The following is a 20,215-nucleotide window of genomic DNA, read 5'->3' as shown; positions in this document are numbered from 1 at the left end:
TATGTATGTATTTCAAAAGAAATTATTTGTTTTCTGATCTGATTTTAGCGAAGTTGGGAAAAATTTCTTCTAAATTAATTCTTGGCTCGTGACTAAAATAGAAACTTAAAAATAAAAATCCGCAGTTTAAAAAATTCTGTATGCATCCCCCAGTGGTAAATAATTGGCAAACCATTGCCACATACCCACTTGTTCGTTTTAATCAAACAAGAAAAAACCTTAATATGACAGTGGTATTAGGTCGGTCCAATGGTACCCATAAATATGTTTTTTGTGCAACCGTACGCGAATTGAGTACTTCGCGTACCTAAAACAGACCGCGGCCGTCATTGCAGTATTTGATACAAATCTGAGTTTCCATGTAAGTCTGGCGTTTAGATTTTTCGGGTTTGAATTCAGAAACCGCAGAATTTATAATACGTACTTTTTAACTCTGAAAGAGTACCCACACGAAACTGAAACATCACTTTCACTACAATTCTCATCCCACATTTTTACGATTATTTACAAAATGAATTGTTTTATTTATGTCATTTCCATAGCGACATGTAACCCGAAGTTATTTATAATTACATATGTATTTATTGACAGTGAAGTCAATTTTATTTGCTCGATTTATAATAATTACAAGTTTTCGGTTGCACAAAAAATGTTGTGTACACCTTGGCCGCGAAATCCTTTGACATCCTCGAGATTGTCCGCCGCGGCCGCAATTTTTCTCTCGGTACATAAATGAATGATTTCACGGCCTTGATATACAAATAACTATTGTGACACAAAATGAACAATAATACGTAATTCGTTGCAAAATAAAAATTTCTACGAAAAAATAATAACTGGAAGATAAATGCTGTAATTCTGTAGATGACCATGTATTACTCTTCAAAAAAATTTAAATTATTTTAAGTATGAACATGTACTTCATTCCACATTTTTAGCTTTTTAATTTGTTACAAGATGTCAAAAAGTCTTGTTAAATTTCCCGTGAAAGGATTGTTTGGACAAAAATAAAAATTTTCGAGAATTACATACATAGTTCCGAACCTTCCACTTAGATTATTTCTAAGTCTGTTATACGAAAGTAGAAAAAAAACAATTTCTACTTGTAAAGCACCAAATGCCAAATAAATTTTACATTTAATTTTATCAATTTTAATCATGACGATCCAATAACGAAATGTTCTGTAATGGTTCATTTGAGCGAGTAAAAATTCTACTGGGGATTGTAATAATAAATCGTTGGTAAAGAAGTTGCTGCGCCACTAAGTCCAAAGTCGCATGAAGAGCGGGTGACGTGCCGATAAATAAAACGGAAGTAGTCTAAAACCTCTTCAGTTTAAAAATGTTCTTTCATCTCTTTAGCGCTGCCGTCGTAGAATATTTATTAATTCTCGCTACTTTATAATAAGTTAAAGTAAATAAACAGATAAGTTTGATGAGAAAATTTCGAGGAATATTTCGAGTAGAAAGGAGCGCGTGGCTTCCCCCAGCTCGACGGAGACGACGGCTGCCTTTTTAAATAGATGTCTCGTTCCGCGCCGATTCGGGCACGTCGCCTTTAAGCCGAACACGTCATCCGACCGCCTATTCGGACTTCCATCTCCTTCTCCGGCTCTAATCTCATTGATATCCCTTCTAACACTCGGCATTTTAACTATTCCGAAGCGTTCGAGTTCGCTCTTGTGTGAAGGAACGACGGTCCCGGTGGTGTAAACTACGGAGAAGGCTGTGAAGTCGTTAACCCACTTTTTATGATGTACCTCGGCAGAGTGGCGGAGGCGTTGGACAGCTGATGAGGCGGGTTCAAAGAACACTGTTCTTCCGTGAAGCGCCGCACAATATTTGGAGGAAGACAAGCTTGAGATGGTTCCTGGAAGAGTGCGTATTATTCTTGTCAAAAAGGAAAGAATCCTGAAGATGCTTTTGTAAACGCGAAATATGCGGATTCTAGGTGGTACACCGTTCCCCGTCGAATAATATTAAAGCGTCCATAAACCCTATTGTTCCATATTGAAGAAGCAAAGTTGAAGAGTTTATCGAGAAGGCCCATATAATCTTATTTGAGGAGAAAAGGCATAAATCAATTTTCCCCAAACTGATGGCGTCAACTCATTCTTTCGTGTTTTTTTTTATCCATACTAATCTATTTTCTAACTATCAAATAATTTTGTTCCATCTCATTTGTTTTTTGGTTCACCTGAGTAAAAAAAAAGCCAATTGAAGCTAATCTAAAACTGACTACTTTTTTGATGTTTCGATTTTCTGATTCACCAGTGCGGTTCATTGTACACACTTCAGACTGCAAATAATAATAATAAATACCACTACGTCACAATAGTATGCAATATTAAATTGGGAAATTAAAAATATATATGTATATATTTTAAGATTCACTGTAAAACAGCATAATTTTAATCTAACTAATATAAAATCTACTCCCGAAAGATTTTATGATAAAACGTGTAAATTTACTCATTTTGAATGAAATGCTCAGCATGAAATCGCGTAAAATTATACAAATTATTGAGCTTGTAAAACATTTTACACCTACATCGACAGCATTAATTTTACTCTTCGTTTTTCGACATTCAAATTTTACATATTACACAACCAATGCAAGAATATTAAAGATGATTTAACTGCATTAAATATGTACATGTAATTTTACGTTAACTTTGTGTAACATTTTGTCTCTAAAACTCGTGTAATTCTACCTAGGTATAGTAAAAACGATATCGTACGTTTAACGTTATTTTAATACCAATTAATCACCAATGTTTAAAGCAAATGTTCAATGGTCCACATTGAACAAATTACACAGCATGTAAAATTTGTTGCAAATAATGCTGTGCTAGGAAATATTTTTGATGTAATTTTACCGTAAACAGTACAAAACTAGTACTAAGAATACTACTATACTTGCAGTTATGAGCGAAATACTCATTAAAAAGGTGGGTAATTGTTCACTTTGACTACTTCTGGAATTTTCGCGTTTTTTCTGGCTAGACAGCCTCAGGACGTCCTCCTACATCGTTTCCCACCAGTCAAACCTTGTGCAAATGAAAATTTTCCTTACCCTTTAGTTATACTAAGACTTAGCGCGACCTTGACGCGATCTTGAAACACAACAAGAGAGAACAAAAACAAAAAGGCATTTGCACAAGGTTTGAATGGTGGGACACTATCTAGGAGGACGCCCTGAGGCTGTCTAGCCAGAAAAAACACGAAAATTCCAGAAGTAGTTAAAGTGAACAATTACCAAAAGGTGTAACTTACTTTATGAAAGTATTGTTGATGTTGGGTCATTTGGCCACTTATGTAGATTTGTATGATAGTCGAGTTGATCGGTGGACTTAAGACATATTGTCTTAACTTAAGTTGCACACTCATTTGTGTTCTCACAATTTGAATCAGCACCACCCTCACCCTACTACCATTGAGGGTGGAAAAGGGTGCACCGACGTCCATTCTACAAATTAACGAGTTTGGCCTTCTCCACATTCCTGCGATCCTGTTCGACTGTCTAAATCTTATCGTATCTTAGAAAAAGAAACCTAAAACGTCCTCTGTCAAGTCATTATTTGCGATTGTTCTCTTTCTTCTAGATGTGTTTTTTTTCCATCTCACTTCTTTGTCGAGGATGTTCGTTTGTAGGTTAGAATACTTATACGAAATAATTTTTGGGTGTATTTATAGTTTAGTAACACATTGTTTTGTCTAAGTCAACACTCAATTACAGAATTTATGGCCTTAGAATGTTTAAATCATCGTCAAACAATAAAATATCACAGTTGTTAGTCATTAATTTAATGTGGCCAGTGTTCCAGATAAAAAACAAAAGTGCCCAATCACTTCCCTGTGGAACACCGGAAGTTAGAGAGATCAGATAAGAACTATTGTCATAAAATTTTATTAACTTCTTTAACTGACTTTAATAATAATATCGTTCTTTCTACATAAAACAGATATTTACTAAAAGAACATAGAAAACACAACAATATGAAGTTGCGACCAACTATGGACTTTTATTGGTGGCTGAATTTAGGAAGTTTGTCTAACCAATTAATTACATACTTAACATTTTAATTTTATCGAATCTTCTAATATCAAAATAACGTTAACTTCAATTAATTAAATTCTTCGTCTTGGCTTTACTTTTTAATAGATTTAAAGAAAAAATAGATCACCTAAAAGTCGAAAACTTCTTTTTTCTATTTTGACTCTAAAAGCTAGTTTTGGAAATATGTACCACATTCCGAGACTATTCTAAAATTCCATAGAAATTATAAAATAATCCTGTCGGTTCCGTTCACTATAAATAAAGGCATAAAATACGTATTGTGGGGCGCTGCATGTTTACACAAGATTTCTGTTATCGCTTGGAGGTAATGATATTACTTCTTTATTCGCCTTTCTTCGATCTACGATCTCGACTATTTTATCTTATTTACCTTTCATCATTTGAAGGATTTACCTTGCGTTCCTTCATTTCTGTCGTCAATCTATTCCAAGTTAAATCCCCCCGGTAAATCTTCAAGATTAAAGTAATCATAATTCGTAGGTTAATACTCGATTCGCAATCACTTAATAAGTAATAAACCTCGGATAAACATGTCAAGTGTCTCGTATGGACCAAGAAAGTAACACCTAGATTGTAAAATAACTTAAAAAAAATGTAACAATAGAGAATTGTAATTCTCCCATTATCTGATTAAAAAATGAAATAAGCTGCGACCAAAAAGACAAAAATAAAATGTATTGATATATTTAAAACATTATAACGAAATCAAAAAAATGTATAATCATCAAGCAAGTTATCGTTTTCTCTCTCTTTTTGTTCGGTATGCTTTGTTAATTCCTTCAAAAACATAACCTCTGGTTGATTATAATTTAAATGTAAATTAAATTATTAGTTGAAAGTAATGACCATCGTGTCGTACTAACAAAAGCAAGAAAACTCTAGTTTTAGAACTAGTTTTCTTTGCAAAAGAAATAATTCCCCCGATTGCTTGTTCGCTCAATAAATGACGTTTGACAGCTGATGCCGGAAACGAAAGCAAGCACCAGACCACTTGAAAACAAATCTTTTTGAATTCACCTAACTTCATGCCAATAATTATGAGTATGACATTTACTCCAAAAAATCACTTCAAAATATAACTTTTTGTCCAAATATTAATTATCAACAACTTGTTTCTTCAAATTACACAACAATTTAGAAGAAAAGAAAATAAGCTTTAATTATTGTATTGTTCGGTTTTCGGCATGAAATTAGGCAAGTCACACCGGAAATGTTACAAAACGCAAGGGATGCATGTTACTATCGATTTGCAATTTGCCAAGAAAGAAGCGGTGCCCATTTTGGGCATTTGTTGCGTTAAATAGAATTCGATTTATGAAATTGGGTTTATTTTTTTTTTAGCACTTAGGCTTTGAAAATATTCAGGAAATAAATAGTGCGTTGTATTCCTTGCGAAGTGGGCTTTCAAACGAGGTGTCACTTGGCATACCCTTCCATTTGAAAACAAAAGTTAGGGTGGTTGCGAGCTTCCGAGAGCAGATATGCAAAAACTATATGCATCAAAATGTGGGCAAGGAAAAACAAAAATCGACCTGTTTCGGGATTTTTTACAAAAACCGCCTATGTCCAAATTATGAATTTTATTCCAGTTAAAGTTTCCACACTGTACCTATCTAATCTAGTAAATTTTACTAGTCTATTCCAACACGCAAACGACTTATTAAAACACTCTAAACGCAAAATAGAAAAAATATCTTTTTATGCTTCTCTTTTTTAATTATACATAATAGGGTATTAAAGATTTCAAAGATGAAGCTTTCAGCTTTTCACCACAATATAAAGTATTTTTATTTTTAAACAAGATCCTATCAAATCAATGAAAGCGTAACATGATAATGTACGGTAAAATTTACAACAGGAATTTATTGTAGCAAGTTACCACGTCGGGCAAACTTTATAAAAGCTTCTTCTCCGATCGTCGTAAATATAGAACTTACAATTTCCACCTTTTGATAAACTCAAGCCAAATTAATGTTCGTGTCGATAAATGAATTTGCCTCCCCGCTCAATAATTTATTGACAAAGGAATTAATTCCCATCATTTTATCATCCCATCATGACTCCAAATATCATTACTCTTAATGTTACAAGGTAAATATGGAAGCTACATTTAATCAAAATCAATACGACAATCAAACGACGTACCACTTAGATTACTCCACACGTCTTCCTCTTTTGAATATGTTAATAAAAGCTACTCTGATCACGTTCGTTATAGCGGAAATGATTGCAACTTGTAAATTACAAAGTTGAAACCGTCGAAGAACTAGTTCTACTACGAGCAGTCCTGATAAACCTGTTCGGTGCATATTAAAAAAAATCAACTCGTGCAACTATTAATGAGTGCTACTTATACAAAGTCACTGGAAATTTATACATCCGTGATGCGATCCATAACCAATACGTTCAGTCAAAGTGACGTTCGACTCTACTTAAGTCATGAGCAAACGCTTAAAATACTTAATGGGTTTCGCCCAATTGCACCACCCGAGTGTTTAGCTTTGGGTAAAATTGAACAGGAGCGTTCAGTGGCGGCAAGAATTACACCCGAGCGAAAATGTTGGTAATTTCGTTATAAATAACTGTTAATTTTATTGCTTCAGAACCAGCCGACCGTATCTTGTATTTACTCTGGGCTGAAATTTATTCTGTGATTTCTTTATTTTGCAAATCACTCAAAACACCGTACACAAACGTACACAGTGTAGACTGTTCAAAATGCAACAATTGAAATTTCCAAATCTCCTTCGGCTACGTTTACGTCAAGGATCATTCTACTTATTATCATTAATTACTGCGGTTTTTAACTATCCCATATTAAAAGCCTTATCTGATGATTAAATGGAATAAGCGATAGATCCCATGCTATGATTAACAGTCATAACAATGCGGGTAAAAAAAAAATGTTATTGTTGTACGAACAAGCGCAATAATTCTGATGGATTTGATGCACATTGAAAAAACGAAGCAGAAAGAAAAATGTTTTCCAAGATTAACGGCAGGGTCCTGTCAAGAAATGCCAATTACGATTGAGTTTCTCAAAAAAAAAAAAGTATTTTATGCGAAATTTTGTTAACGAAAATAGGGCAGACGAAAGCCGCGGCTTTCGTTCACTATTAACGTTGTCATCTCGAGTCCTTGGTACTGATAGTGATGAATAATGGATGTTGACTACAAGGTTTAATGTGTGAGGAGCATTTTATTATTCATATTTTTATCTGGCGCTATACATTCTTCAACTCTTACAGACTTAGCAAGTCTGGCGAAATTTATAGATTATACAAAAAAGTATACAATCATTACAATCATTAAATCGCTCGTTTTCAATTATGTAATAAGTACAAATTTCCTTTTATTTGATAACGATTTTTAATTTATTTAAGCCAATACTGTGCCAGATGATATCGACTGTACACTTTTTCTGGGCCGACATATTCGCAACTTTACAGACGTATCTGCAGATGTCTATACCGTTACATATTGATTTAACTTTATCACTTCCATTTTGCTGTTGCAAACAAAACAAAAATTGTTAGCACCTATTCGGAAGCAATTAATATCCATACTTCTAAATAATGGGGAGGAACAAACCAAATACATTTAAAACTAGTTTTGTCAGTGTTGTAACACTATCAGGTGTTCATTTAAATTTATCTTCAAAGTTGGCGTTGAAGAGTCGATTGTGACTCGTCAGTCTGCACACTATAAAAACACAAACAACGCAAAAAGTGAGATTAGATTGAGACAGCTGATCCGTGATCTGTAATCCGTGGTGCGTTCACAATCGAATCCTCAACGCCTACTTTGAGGATAAAATTTAAATGAACACCCGATATTATCCGTTAATTATTTTTCCATGAGGAAAGCGTCAACTTCGTCAGGGTGATGAATGTAGTCTTGTGGTCTGAGATGGCAGATTACCTTGTTGAAGCTTTAACTGAAAATCTAATGTGCTACTTGCAAGGGCATATTACGTAACGAAGGACATCCAAATGTCAGATAAAATTCAACACTTAGCTTTCCCCGTCAGTCGCGCCCCCACAAACGTCCCCAATCTATTCTTCTACCCGACGTACTCTAATTCCAGACAACGAATGGAACAACCTGGGGGTAATTATGAGTGTTGGTACATTCGTCAGTTGGCAACAATGAACAAAACAATTTATCCGTAAAAAACACTTTAACGAGGCTTAAATACATACTTGGAAATGTTTTTTCAAAAATTACGATATTAATGAGGGTAAAATTACTCGACGGATTATTAAAAAATAAAACCAACGACGTAATAAGACGATTCAACTTGATCTTGTGCAAAAAGCAATTAATTTTTGTTCGGAAGGAGTTTTTATGATGCGGCAGTGTGGATGGAATTTGAGTTCAAATTTAAAACAAACAATTAGGATAAAGCAGAACAAGGTTTGTTGAGAATTATGAATGGCAGATTTAAAATCCTAAAACCTAAATTTAATCAAAGTTGAGCTTCACAAGAAGATTTGAAAAGAGAAAAATAACTGAAATAGATTGTAAGTCAAAGACAAAAATAACATATTTTAAATATTCAAAATCTGCTACCATCATATCAGTAATTATTGTAACAGTTGCCAGATACTTTTTAAAGCAAAATAACTTATTTTATTTAGAATTCAACAAACAACCCCAAAAACGAAATCCTAAAGAATTTCTTTTTAGAAACGACATAAAGTACTTAGCAGTACAAAGCAGAACAAACTTTGAATATTATACATATGACAGGTTTAAGTGTTGACACACTCTATTATCTACCCGGAAAAACAAAGAGAAGAAACTATTATTCTTCTTCTTACCAATATTTTACCACTGGTACGAATCTAGTAAAAATTGAGTCTTAAGAGAATTGTACAAAAGTGACGCAATTCAAAAATGGAATAGGTGAAATAGGTGACATCATTAGTTTAGCACAATTTTTAAAAAAAATCCAACAGACTAAAAATTGATGAATTCATTTCCGAACAAATAGAAGTAAGGAAGTAAAATCATTAAGACATGTTTTCTTAAAGAAAAACGCCTCCCTGAGATTAATTTTCATTTACCAAACTTTTTACAAAAAGACGCAAGATAAAGAAAAATGAAAACCATATACATACATATGTACTTGTCTCGAGTTTTACAAACGATTACTATCATAATTATAATATGTTAATTTTATCTTCAAGCGATCGAAAATCGCGCCCTTGTTTATCTCTATTGAAACAGTTGAAGTGGCTTTTTTAGCGGAGTAGAAATATTTCAAGTTCTAGAAGTAGAAGTGTCCACAGGCAGCGACCGAGTCAAATGTAAGGTCATTACACGATATGTTTAATAATAATTAAAGTATCCCTATTAAAAAAACCTTCTAAAAAAGCAAAATAACGAAATTACATATTACCCAATATTTAACCGGTTCCATTGTGGTTTAACACGAGTCGCCCGTTGTGGAATAAACAATTGTAAGTTGTAATCGTTTGCTATTCACGTTCCGATCATTTTTGTTTTAACGAATAACTGAAGTATCTCCGATTGCCATTGAAAACGAAATGCATTATTGCATGCCTCCAGAATTGACGCTGATCACGGCAAACTCTGTGCAGGATCTAATCCCACCAAAGTCCCGAAAAGTGTATGATTTTTACATAATGCTCCTGATGAAAAAGTATATGGCTGCAAAGGTAAAATTTCTGAGTTCCCTAGAGGAAGAATTGTAAATTATTATTATTGTAGGGGCTTGTCGATACGATGAAATCACCAATTTGACAATGGGAGATATCGAAAATTTGGATCTACGTCAACTGGACGCGGTAAACTAGTCGCGCGAAAACTGGTCGCCGCAACCTGGACGCGCGACAATTGGACGCGACGAAAATTGGACTCGAGAGAATAATTATAATATGTAATAATTATAATAATTAATTGTGCTATTACATATTAAAAATGTTCACACCCGTCAACAAAAGAAATGAAATAAAATAGAATAATAAGTAAATTTAAGTAATAAACCGAAATATTTACAAAGTACCGAAAGCCGAAAACCTGTAATTTTGTAGTATTTAAGCACCGGCTTAAATAATCTTACCAGCAACTGTTTTCTTATTTCCCTAATTGTTTCTTAAGAAAGGAACCACCCCACTGATAAGAATAATACCTACTCTGGACGGAAGGGTTAGATAGGTAAATAAAAGAGAATGTTTCCTAAAAGCTGTAACATACCTAATATTATTGATACCCTTAATAAGGAATTTATGAAGTTAATTACTTCAAATATTGTGAAATAATTTCAAAGCATGCCGCATGCGTCCACCGTCCAATTGTCGCACGCGTCCAACTGTCGCATGCGTCCAATTGTCGCGCGTCCAGGTTGCGGCGACCAGTTTTCGCGCGTCCAGTTGACGTGACACCCGAAAATTTGGGTTCTGCTATCTTTGTAAAAAGTAAGAAGAAATTGATGTCGAAACAAGAATACATTCCAGTTAGAAAAAGAAAATACATTATAAAATTATCCCGCCCGTCATTGCTTTTTATTAACATGATTGCACATTTATTTGGAACACGCTCTACACGAGAACGGTAGCAACCACAAGATAAGAAATCTATAAAAGCCAGATCCTTTACTGAAGTTGGATGAAATGATAATGAATATTATCCTTCGCTTCAACTTATCAGGATTCCCCAAACTGTTATTACTCGATCGATAGTCGTTTTACCACTCACTCCTATATCGCAACATTTTTTTCAATTACTCTCTTTAATTGTGCTCGCAGTCTTATCACATCTACGAAGTACATAATCTGGTCAGTTGCCTACCTTCTAAACTAGCCATATTATTACATTCCACATATCCCACTTGAAAACATCAATAATTACTGTTGATGTACCGTCGTACGTTAATATAGAACAATATTACGATAATCATTGTTTGTTTTCCTGGAAAGGACAGATAAATTTAGATGTTTTTAGAAAATTAATTGGTCCAACGGTTAACCGGCTCTCCAAATTCCCCATCATTGGAGCAAACAACGGTTTAAGGTTATTCCCAGTGAAAGTAAAGTAAACTTTACCGAGGAGCCAACACTCGATTATATAACAAAAACGTTTCGTCCTTAAACCATAATCTTGAAGCGCATCTACAGCATTTTCCACTCATTTATAAGCGGAATGCATGACTACTCTATAATTTCTACATCTGTGCTATAATTTAAGAAAATTAGCATTCACACTGGCCTCTCGGTTTTTGCATTTAACCATTTAATAAAAAAAAAAATCCAGCGAAAAGAAATTAACGCACTCCCATTCGGTAGTCTCTTTGTTACATTATCCATCAAACTTGCGTCTTTTTCTACTTTAATAAATGCGTACTTTGTGGACCTTTAATTTTTTTCGAGGGAAAAAATAAAAAATGTAAGTAGTCTTTACAGCGTAACATAAAGATAAGAAGTTAATGCCGCCGGTTCTGAACTATTCACGAACCGTAACACACAATTCTTCATAGTCCTTTTTGTACTTCTTTGTGCTTTTACGAAACCGTTGGACTGTTCCTCCTTTCACTGCTTCTGGTGCTTGGCTTACATCGTATAACGTTTCTTTCGTCTAGTTGGGCCATTATCATTATCATCAAGTCTTATTAAATACAAACACTGCCAGCAGTTTCGTGTTTCAGGAAGTCGAGGAAGTGTAGGTTCATAAATCACTAAAGGAAAATACAATCTGCACTTGATTCAATAATAAATATGTAAATGTTAAATGAAATTTTCCTGAAACTTAGATAGATCAAAAAAATATCATTTTTAGTCGATTGTATCATAAAGTAGTATATTTTTCGGTTTGAATATCTGCACGAAAACGTCATCTTTTCGTCAAAACATTATTTTTTATCCTAAACCGAAAAATATTTTTGGTTCGCTATCCACTAAAAAATAATGTACGATACATGGACGAAAATAATATTTCGAACTCATTGCTGTTGCTGGACTGGGCTTTGCCTCGTCCAGCAATTTCCAGCAAATCATCGGAAATATTTTCTTTTTCGTCCTTAACATAAATAACTATAATAGCTATATTTAAACAAAAACTAACTGAAAGAAAGAAGGCATTAGAAAAAAATTCAAATTGCTTCCCATGTTTGATGTATTTTTGAAAATATTCATATCCTACGATATCACAAATAAGTGCTTACAGTACCTTACTCTGGGAAATTGTAAAGTCTACGACTACCTATTATTATTTATTTGAAAAAGACTAATGATTTATGTAATCTGCTGTAAAACAAAAATAATACAGTGATAAATTATTCATTACAAAAATTACTCGTAGTGCTAAAAACAAAGAGAAGTGAGAATGGATTAACAATGTTAAAATCGACTAAAAATAAAAATAGACTGGTGCTAAGACTGCTAAGTGAAAATAGAATCAAATTTGTAATACATATTTACAACAAACAGGTCATCGTAAATAAATAAATTGAAAATCAATAATGAATGTCCAGATGTTTGCTGGGAATTTATTCAAATGAAAAATCTAAATTGGAATAAAATTATAAAAGCCGTCCACAATTTCATCTCTTTAAACAGAATATTCGTTATGTTTACACTAATGAATAATTATTTAAATTTACAGTTTAGAAAAACTCAACTGCAAACTGTAATGGATCTTCCTTTGAATATTGAAAACCTTATTCAGAAATTTTCTGGTTTAAAGATAACTGTAAAGATTTAATCCAATAGCCTACCACTAAAAATAGTAACATTTTTGTTTTTCATTTTACTAGAAACATGGTAAAATTCTAAACTTTATGTTTTGCAAAACTTGATGAGATTGCGATAAAGTATTTTAATAAAATTGACAAAAAAATCTTCGACTGAACGCTTTTTTGATACCTTTGGAAGACTACGTAAGCATTTAATTCGCTTCGTTGCGCTGGTATTGGCGATTTTTTTTTCTGTAAAAAGGCAATAAAAACATCACTGCAGAATAACTAAGTATGTGAATACTATCGGTGGTTCATTTAAATGTATCCTCAAAGTTGGCGTTGAAAAGTCGATTGTGAACCCACCACTCGTCAGTCTGCACACTATAAAAACACAAACAACGCAAAAAGTGAGGTTAAATTTAAACAGCTGATCCGTGGTGCGTTCACAATCAACTCTTCAACGCCTACTTTGAGGATAAATTTAAATGAACACCCGATAGAAATACATAATTTTAAAATGTATTCATTTATTAATGAATGTTTTTGTCACGATAAACTCTAGCGACAACAGCAGTATTGTTTCTACATTTTCCCAGCGTCAGATGCATGTTTTCATTGTTTAAGAACATTTAAAGTAAAATCAAGAAAAATAAGACCATAAAACTCGAGCAAAGTCACAAACACGGATAGAAATAGTAAATATTAATCACAAGGAAGAAACTCAAAGTAAGGTACACTGAAATGAACACAAAAGTCATTGGAAAGTCTGGTAATGGGACAGTGATTAATTTCAAAATTCTTCCAAATTGTTATTCCACTAGCCTATAAAAAACAACAATTGGTCAAAATCTTTTTCAATAAAATCAAAATAAATGAAGTCAAAAGTGTATCTTTAGAGTCGTTGTAACGTAAAACAAACAGCATCTATTGAGTTGTTCAGCGAATTTTGAAACACCTGTATAATTTAAAAATGAAAACGATTTGAAGAAAAACATTTGGTTATGGTTGATTTAAATTATAAAATACATAATTAATTTCAATTGAAAACTGTCATCTGTGCATTTCACATGACGTATAAATTAATTAAGACATGAGAACGGAACATTTCTGAAAAGAACCCAAAGCTAGTGGCAGATAAAACTACAGTGTGGAATAAAATGATTTACATCTATGTAGTTACCTTTGCATTACCCTTGTAAAAATACGAAATGCCGCTCTACAAAAAAAAAAGAAAGCCTAACGTCAAAATATATATCCAAATTCCAAATGTGATTTATTGCGAAGGGATGATATGAATGCAAAGTTGAGATTGAAATTAAAAAGGAACTAACAAAAGCAAGTCACAGGTAGTGTTGAAAGTGGCCACCAACGTTTGTTAATTCAATTTAGTAAATTGTAACAATTGTCAATTCGATTGATGACATTTATTGACAGAACTAATAGTTCGGCACTTCGAAAAAAAAGTAGAGAAGTACAGGAACATTTACATGTGCATAAATTCCAAAGGTAACTAGATGTAAATCATTTTATTCTACACTGTAGATAACCCAAAAAAAAAAAACCTAATGTAGTTTAATAAAACTGATAATTTTTTTTTTATGTTTGGAGATCGAGAAAATATTTGCAATTAAATCATTTTTGTTTCTGTTTCTATACAAGAAAAAAAGCACCGACTCAGCGCCAAAAAATAAAACTTGCAAATGGACCTACCTACTGTACGCGCTTGAAAATATTCTTTACATTTAGACAGCCATCTGCATAGTTCCATACACATCGGATACTCTTTACATTTTCATATATTCTTTGGAATTGTATAACAAAACACCCGGTCCAAAATTTATACGTTCACGTCGAATGCAGCTTTGTTCCGACTACACCTTGACATTCAATAATGCTTATTCATCGCCGTTTTTTAATGGAAACAATTGCACAGACAATAAGTACAATAGCGCAATTAGAAAATGTAAATTTGGCGAAGTTGTTTCCAAACGGATGTTTAAGTAATAGATGTTATTTAATTCTTGTCGAAACTGATACAATGTACAAGTTTCAATCAAAGACGCGCAAGATAATCCCGTCGCCTGCGGTTGCAGTAACCAAAATTCCTCACTGACGAACAAAAGCTCTAAAATAACTTCGACCGAGAGATTTTTACATCAAGAGCATCCCAAAGCCCTAAACGCCAATAAATAAGTTACGAGAACGTGGATAAGTGGCGCACAATGTGTTACAGAATTGCCATCTGGCATTACATTACCAATAAAAATTACCGTTTGCACAAGCTAATAATATCATAATTCAAGCTCATAAAAGTGGTGACCAAGCTAGAGGCGACGGAAGGATGGCTAGAAGGAGAACGAAAAGAAATCGATAGTCGGTCCCATTCTCCCTGTGACATAATATTGTGTCACATTTGCGAAAGTTCATTCAAAGCTGCAGGACACGAGAAAAATGGTGCAAACTATGTATGTATATCAAAAGTAGTGCCGAAATTAATTCCGCCCGATAAAAATTGTATCAACAAACAACACCAACCTTATCAAATAATTCCAGATTATAAATTTCGGCCCGAGCTTATCTGAAATTTGATGTTTTTCATTTACGCCCTCCTTACTAGCTCATTACGCGGTAATACGTTGTGCGCACGGGTTTACTGACATTAACTGCAAAATTTTTTCGCAATTTCTCTTTTTTTTATCCCACCTGCATAATTTTATTAACAATTTAGACTTTACGAGGCCGGATAATTACACTGGAAAATCGCGATTCTAAAACCCCCACAAATAAGGAAAGCGTTGTAAAAGGAAGGATTTAAACAAGTATGACACATTTTATTTCTGCCATCAAAAGCAGCCTTAGATAAAATTGATTGATATTGATTCATTGCTCTATTCATCATATTTAGTTACATTTATCATCCTTATCATTGGCATGCCGTTGTAAAAGAACAGTAAATATTGCTAAATGCGTACACGTTTTAAATTTATTGAAATGTTTATGAATGTTGTGTTTGTAGTATAGTGGATTTGCTTTGCAAATTAAACATAAATATGCAAGGCAGCGACGTTAAAATTACTGCCGTGGCTCTTGTGAAAATTAGGGAAGGTCCAAAGTTGTCAAAAATTTTCCAACTTCATTTTGATAATCTTCTAAATTTCTAATTTGATTTTTTCGTGAAAGTGATGTAGAGTGTCGACCAAAAAATTCTGTCCCGGTGCTTTGCCAGTGTCCTGAAGATGAAGAACAAAAACTCGACGTGGATTTTTTTTTATTTAACTGGTGAAAACGAAGCCCACAATTTAGGTGGTCCTCAGATGTATGTGTTAAAATTCCACCGGATTGCAGTCAGTCAGAAGTGTAATGACCGTAAATGAACTTGCTAATTTTAATTATTACATAAATCATAAGATCAAGATTTTTTATTCGTTTCTTGTTGTTTGCATTCTTTCTACGACTTAATTTATTCATAAGAATTGCGAATTTACAACATTTTTATCTCGAATTTATCTAAAAAGGAACACGGAAAATTAATTGGCTCATCGGCTTGCAAAACTCCACGTTAGCGCACCGGCCAATGAAATACAAAGCTGCAAAAAATTCAATAGGAGTAAAAAAAATTACCGGTCCTGATCGACTTCTCCCAGTCGACAATTTGACGCAACTTCCTCAAAGTCTTTTTAAATTCTATGAGAAAAAGAAAGGAAAATTGTTTTATTTACAAAATTTACAAAGAAATTGCTCGGTCGATGCTCGGGATTTAAACTCGCTCTCAGCAAGTGTATCTGGTAAGGGAAAACTACGTACAACATACTATATATTTTTTTACAAGCTAGAATAATTTCACGACCTACTAAAAATACAAGTTGGCTGCGAGCTCATAAATTTCACAATTGCAATTTTCTTTAATGAGTCGTGGTACCATGCTTTAGATAAAATACATCCAGTCTAGGTCTAGTATTAACAATTAATTGTGATATTATTGATTAGTGAGAGTATTTTATTGATATGTTCTGCAAGTAGGCAAGAAAAACTTCAATTGGAAAATACAGAGAAGTCTATGTGAAGATATGGTGGTATTCTCTGAGGTAAATTTTACATAAATCTTTCCAATACTGTGTCCTAGGAAGTCAGAACTTTGTGGAACTTTTGATTAAAAATATCGCTGAACGTATTAAAACTTTGAACAAATTCATTCCTTCAATTAAAAATTTGAATTTGAAACGAATTTCCGTATTGAAACTTTTCCCACAACGAGTACTTCGAATTTACCAGTAATTTAAAGAAAATGTAGAATTTTTAAGATGAGAAATAATGTTTGAATCAATGAAAATCCGTAGCGTAGTCGAATAGTTCACTTCTTTCACGATCCGACGGACGAACCAGAAATAGCTTGCGTTGCCGCCTCAATATTACACTAAAATCCAAATGTGTTTATCTTTGCAGAGAAATGAAGAAATATGCATTAAATTGACATAACTCTATCCCATTCAATATTAAAATTAGCTCCGATGAAGTTTCCTTCCTATTTGCAACCACCACCGGCATTCATCAAATCCAAAATGAAGCCATAAAATCCTAAACCAACAGATTACACGTGAAAAAAAAGACTTCAAATTCTTTTACAAATTTCGCTGTAACACCCAACTGTGGTTACCGATTCGATCTACCACAACGCAGAATTTCAACTGTAACTCCGCTCTGTAACCTTCAAACCGGTTTCGGATTGATTATTCGGGGCTTCTGTGAAACGCCAACTTGTCGATCATTCGGACATTTCCCAAACACGTTACCTGCCCATACTTCAACATCTGAACCACCTTTTAATCGTTAATAAGTGTTCGCTAACGAACAAGAATTCTATTGGTCCGAGATAGCAAGATATCCGACTATCGCCGACGAGTTCCTGCCCCCGACGATTAAAATTTATCGAATAGAGACGATGTTTGTGGATTGTTTGTTTTTTTTTATCGCCTATATTGCACAATCCGGCAATTACTGGAGTATCTTGTCTACAATAATTGCTGATCTTACTCACTAATAAACTACTTAAATTATAAAAAAAAATAATAAAGCGTAGTGAATGAGTAATGACATTTTTAAATATGTAAAGATCTACAGTTCAAATGAAATTACCATAATAATTGTATTCAAACAATTGACTTATTGGTCTTCCTCTAACTGGAACCACTTTTTCAAAAAATTGAACCATTTCAGAATTCAACCAAGTATCCGCATCTGGTCGACCGTTATCAAAGCCCCAACCTTTAATTACAATTTGTAGTAAAACTGCTCCACATCGATCAAAGTTAAACACCGGTTTCTTCGTTTCCAACATTTATAAAATTGTATCTGTCGGTAAATTTGTACTTCCGACCTTCAATCATCACGGATGCGTCGATAAACAAAAACTGACACCCGAACAGGTGTTTCAAAATTGGACCACAACTGTGCCTGGGGGTTAAAAAGAGAAACAAACGTCAACTGCAGAAACTGACCGCGGACCGGAGATAAGGTACACCGGAACGAAAAATTTACTACCTGTATAAACGTTCCTCAAATAATTTATCCCAAGTCGTTCGGGTGTACGCTTTAATCATTTTTTGGATGTCGTATATCTTGTGAGGAATTTAAATTGGAAAATGTTCTCATCTACAAAGTTGAGACGTCCACTAATGATGTTCCGGGGCCAATGTTTGGCGATGTTTAAGTGAAAAAGAATCACTTTAGTTACTGAAAAGGGTAACGTGTAAGATGGTGGCGTCGCATGTTGCTTTTGTAACCAAACTCACCACTCATTTTTCTCCTAGAGTTTCGAAATAGTGCAACAACAAATAAATTCGATATGATATCACCGGATATAACGACCGCTCTATTCAACACGGCGAACGTTGTTACAAACATTCTTTTATGCGCGATACAAATAAAGCCTTTCAAACTGAACCCCAATTTGGTGTCACTTCCAGTAAATAATGGCGCCTCAATGTAACAACTCCGAACCACCCATTTTTAGCGTCCGACCGCAGACACTCGGTATAATTGAAAAGTACGGTCGACATGATCTTCAAATAACTTCAGGCAATAAAACAATCATTCTCCTACTTTACGTCGTCGAATAGCAGTCGTTTCTGTTAATATCTCTTGCATCCGCAACAAAGGGATATACTTTCACCCGGTCGGGGAGGGTTTCGGCTTCCCTCTTCTCGATTCTGCCGCATAGCGAGAGAGGGTAGGCCCGGTCGATGAAGATGGTTCGGCGTGGGCGTCCTGCTCGGAAACGTTCAACAAAGCCGGTTACGAGGCCAGGATTCCCGTCAAAACAAAGACGTGCATCGGACAAAATATCACATTATTTTTCATTAAGCTGTCATTACGAAAGTTACGATTAAATGCGAAGAGTGGGAGAATTCCCCAGGAGACAAAGCCAAACACTGGAAAATTCGTGACAGAATTGCTCTTTTCAACTTCCGCAATAGGAAATAAAATACAATTAAAGATAAAAAAGGAGACATTATTAAACGTATGTCGGAGCTAGCCTAGTTGCCTACTGGTTTTGATATAATATGAAATCATAAAACGTATTATATGAATAAATCAAATTAAAACAGAACGGTTACTGTTCTGAATAAAATAAATGCCAAGGGTGATAGAATCCTTCCTAGCACAAAAAGTCAAACGCATGAGTACTTTAATGGACTTGCTTTTATAGAGTCGGAAAATAAACATGGACATAACAATCTCTTGGCAGAGCTGCTTTGCCAAAATAATTCTAAAAGAAAAATTGTCTATTGTGCTAGTAAAAAAAAAATACGGAATACGTTGCGTATGTTACAAGTTGATTCCTACATTTTGGCTTTTACATCCAAACATAACTCGACGAGAAATCCATTCCATAACAAAAATATTTATTTTACGAACAAATAGTCGGCATCAAACAAGAATTTGCAACAGGTTTACAAAATATTCTACAACCAAGTTTTAACGTATAATGCATTTAAAAAAAACGCCGCAAATCATATACCCAGTTTCAAATTTAATATTTCTGTTGAACTCGCTGTTTTCAAGCGACTTACTTAAAATTGAAAAAACATATTTCTCTTCTAAAATTACCTACAGTTCTTTCCAGTGCTCCTGGGGAATCTCATTTATCTCCCCTGCGTTTAGTGTCTAATGCATTGCTATTAAATTTAGAACAATATAAATCATGCAACTTCTACGACAGTGTCCAATAAAATTATATTGTCGTTGGAACTGCACGCTGATGAAAATGTTAGTCATAGAAAAAGACTTTGTCATACAAATGTGAAAATAATCGCCTTTATGTTAATAAATTATTATCTACTAGGTATTGCTATTTATGTATCTGTACAGTAAAGACCACTTACACTCTCTTGAAGGATGAGAATTTTCGCTGTTTCATTTGGAAGAAAAGTCTAGAA

The 20,215-nt window shown here is 33.9% G+C and overlaps 1 protein-coding gene across 5 annotated transcripts in view; it reads right to left on the bottom strand.

The window, feature by feature from the left end:
- The window catches only part of wge (winged eye), a 129,188-nt gene that overhangs the window by 93,073 nt on the left and 15,900 nt on the right, over positions 1-20,215 (bottom strand). For 4 of the 5 annotated variants that reach the window (XM_069058908.1, XM_069058911.1, XM_069058912.1 and 1 more), the window contains exon 1: positions 20,162-20,211. The exons of the other annotated variant lie outside the window; for it this stretch is intronic. In XM_069058908.1, the coding sequence (XP_068915009.1) occupies positions 20,162-20,196 (35 nt within the window). In that variant the 5' untranslated portion in view covers positions 20,197-20,211. Of the gene's footprint in view, positions 1-20,161; positions 20,212-20,215 lie in introns of those variants that run through there. 5 annotated transcript variants of the gene reach the window in all.

The sequence above is a fragment of the Tenebrio molitor genome, chromosome 9 (genome assembly GCF_963966145.1).
Source record: "Tenebrio molitor chromosome 9, icTenMoli1.1, whole genome shotgun sequence".
Lineage (NCBI taxonomy): Eukaryota > Metazoa > Arthropoda > Insecta > Coleoptera > Tenebrionidae > Tenebrio > Tenebrio molitor.
This window is presented reverse-complemented; position numbering and strand designations above follow the sequence as displayed.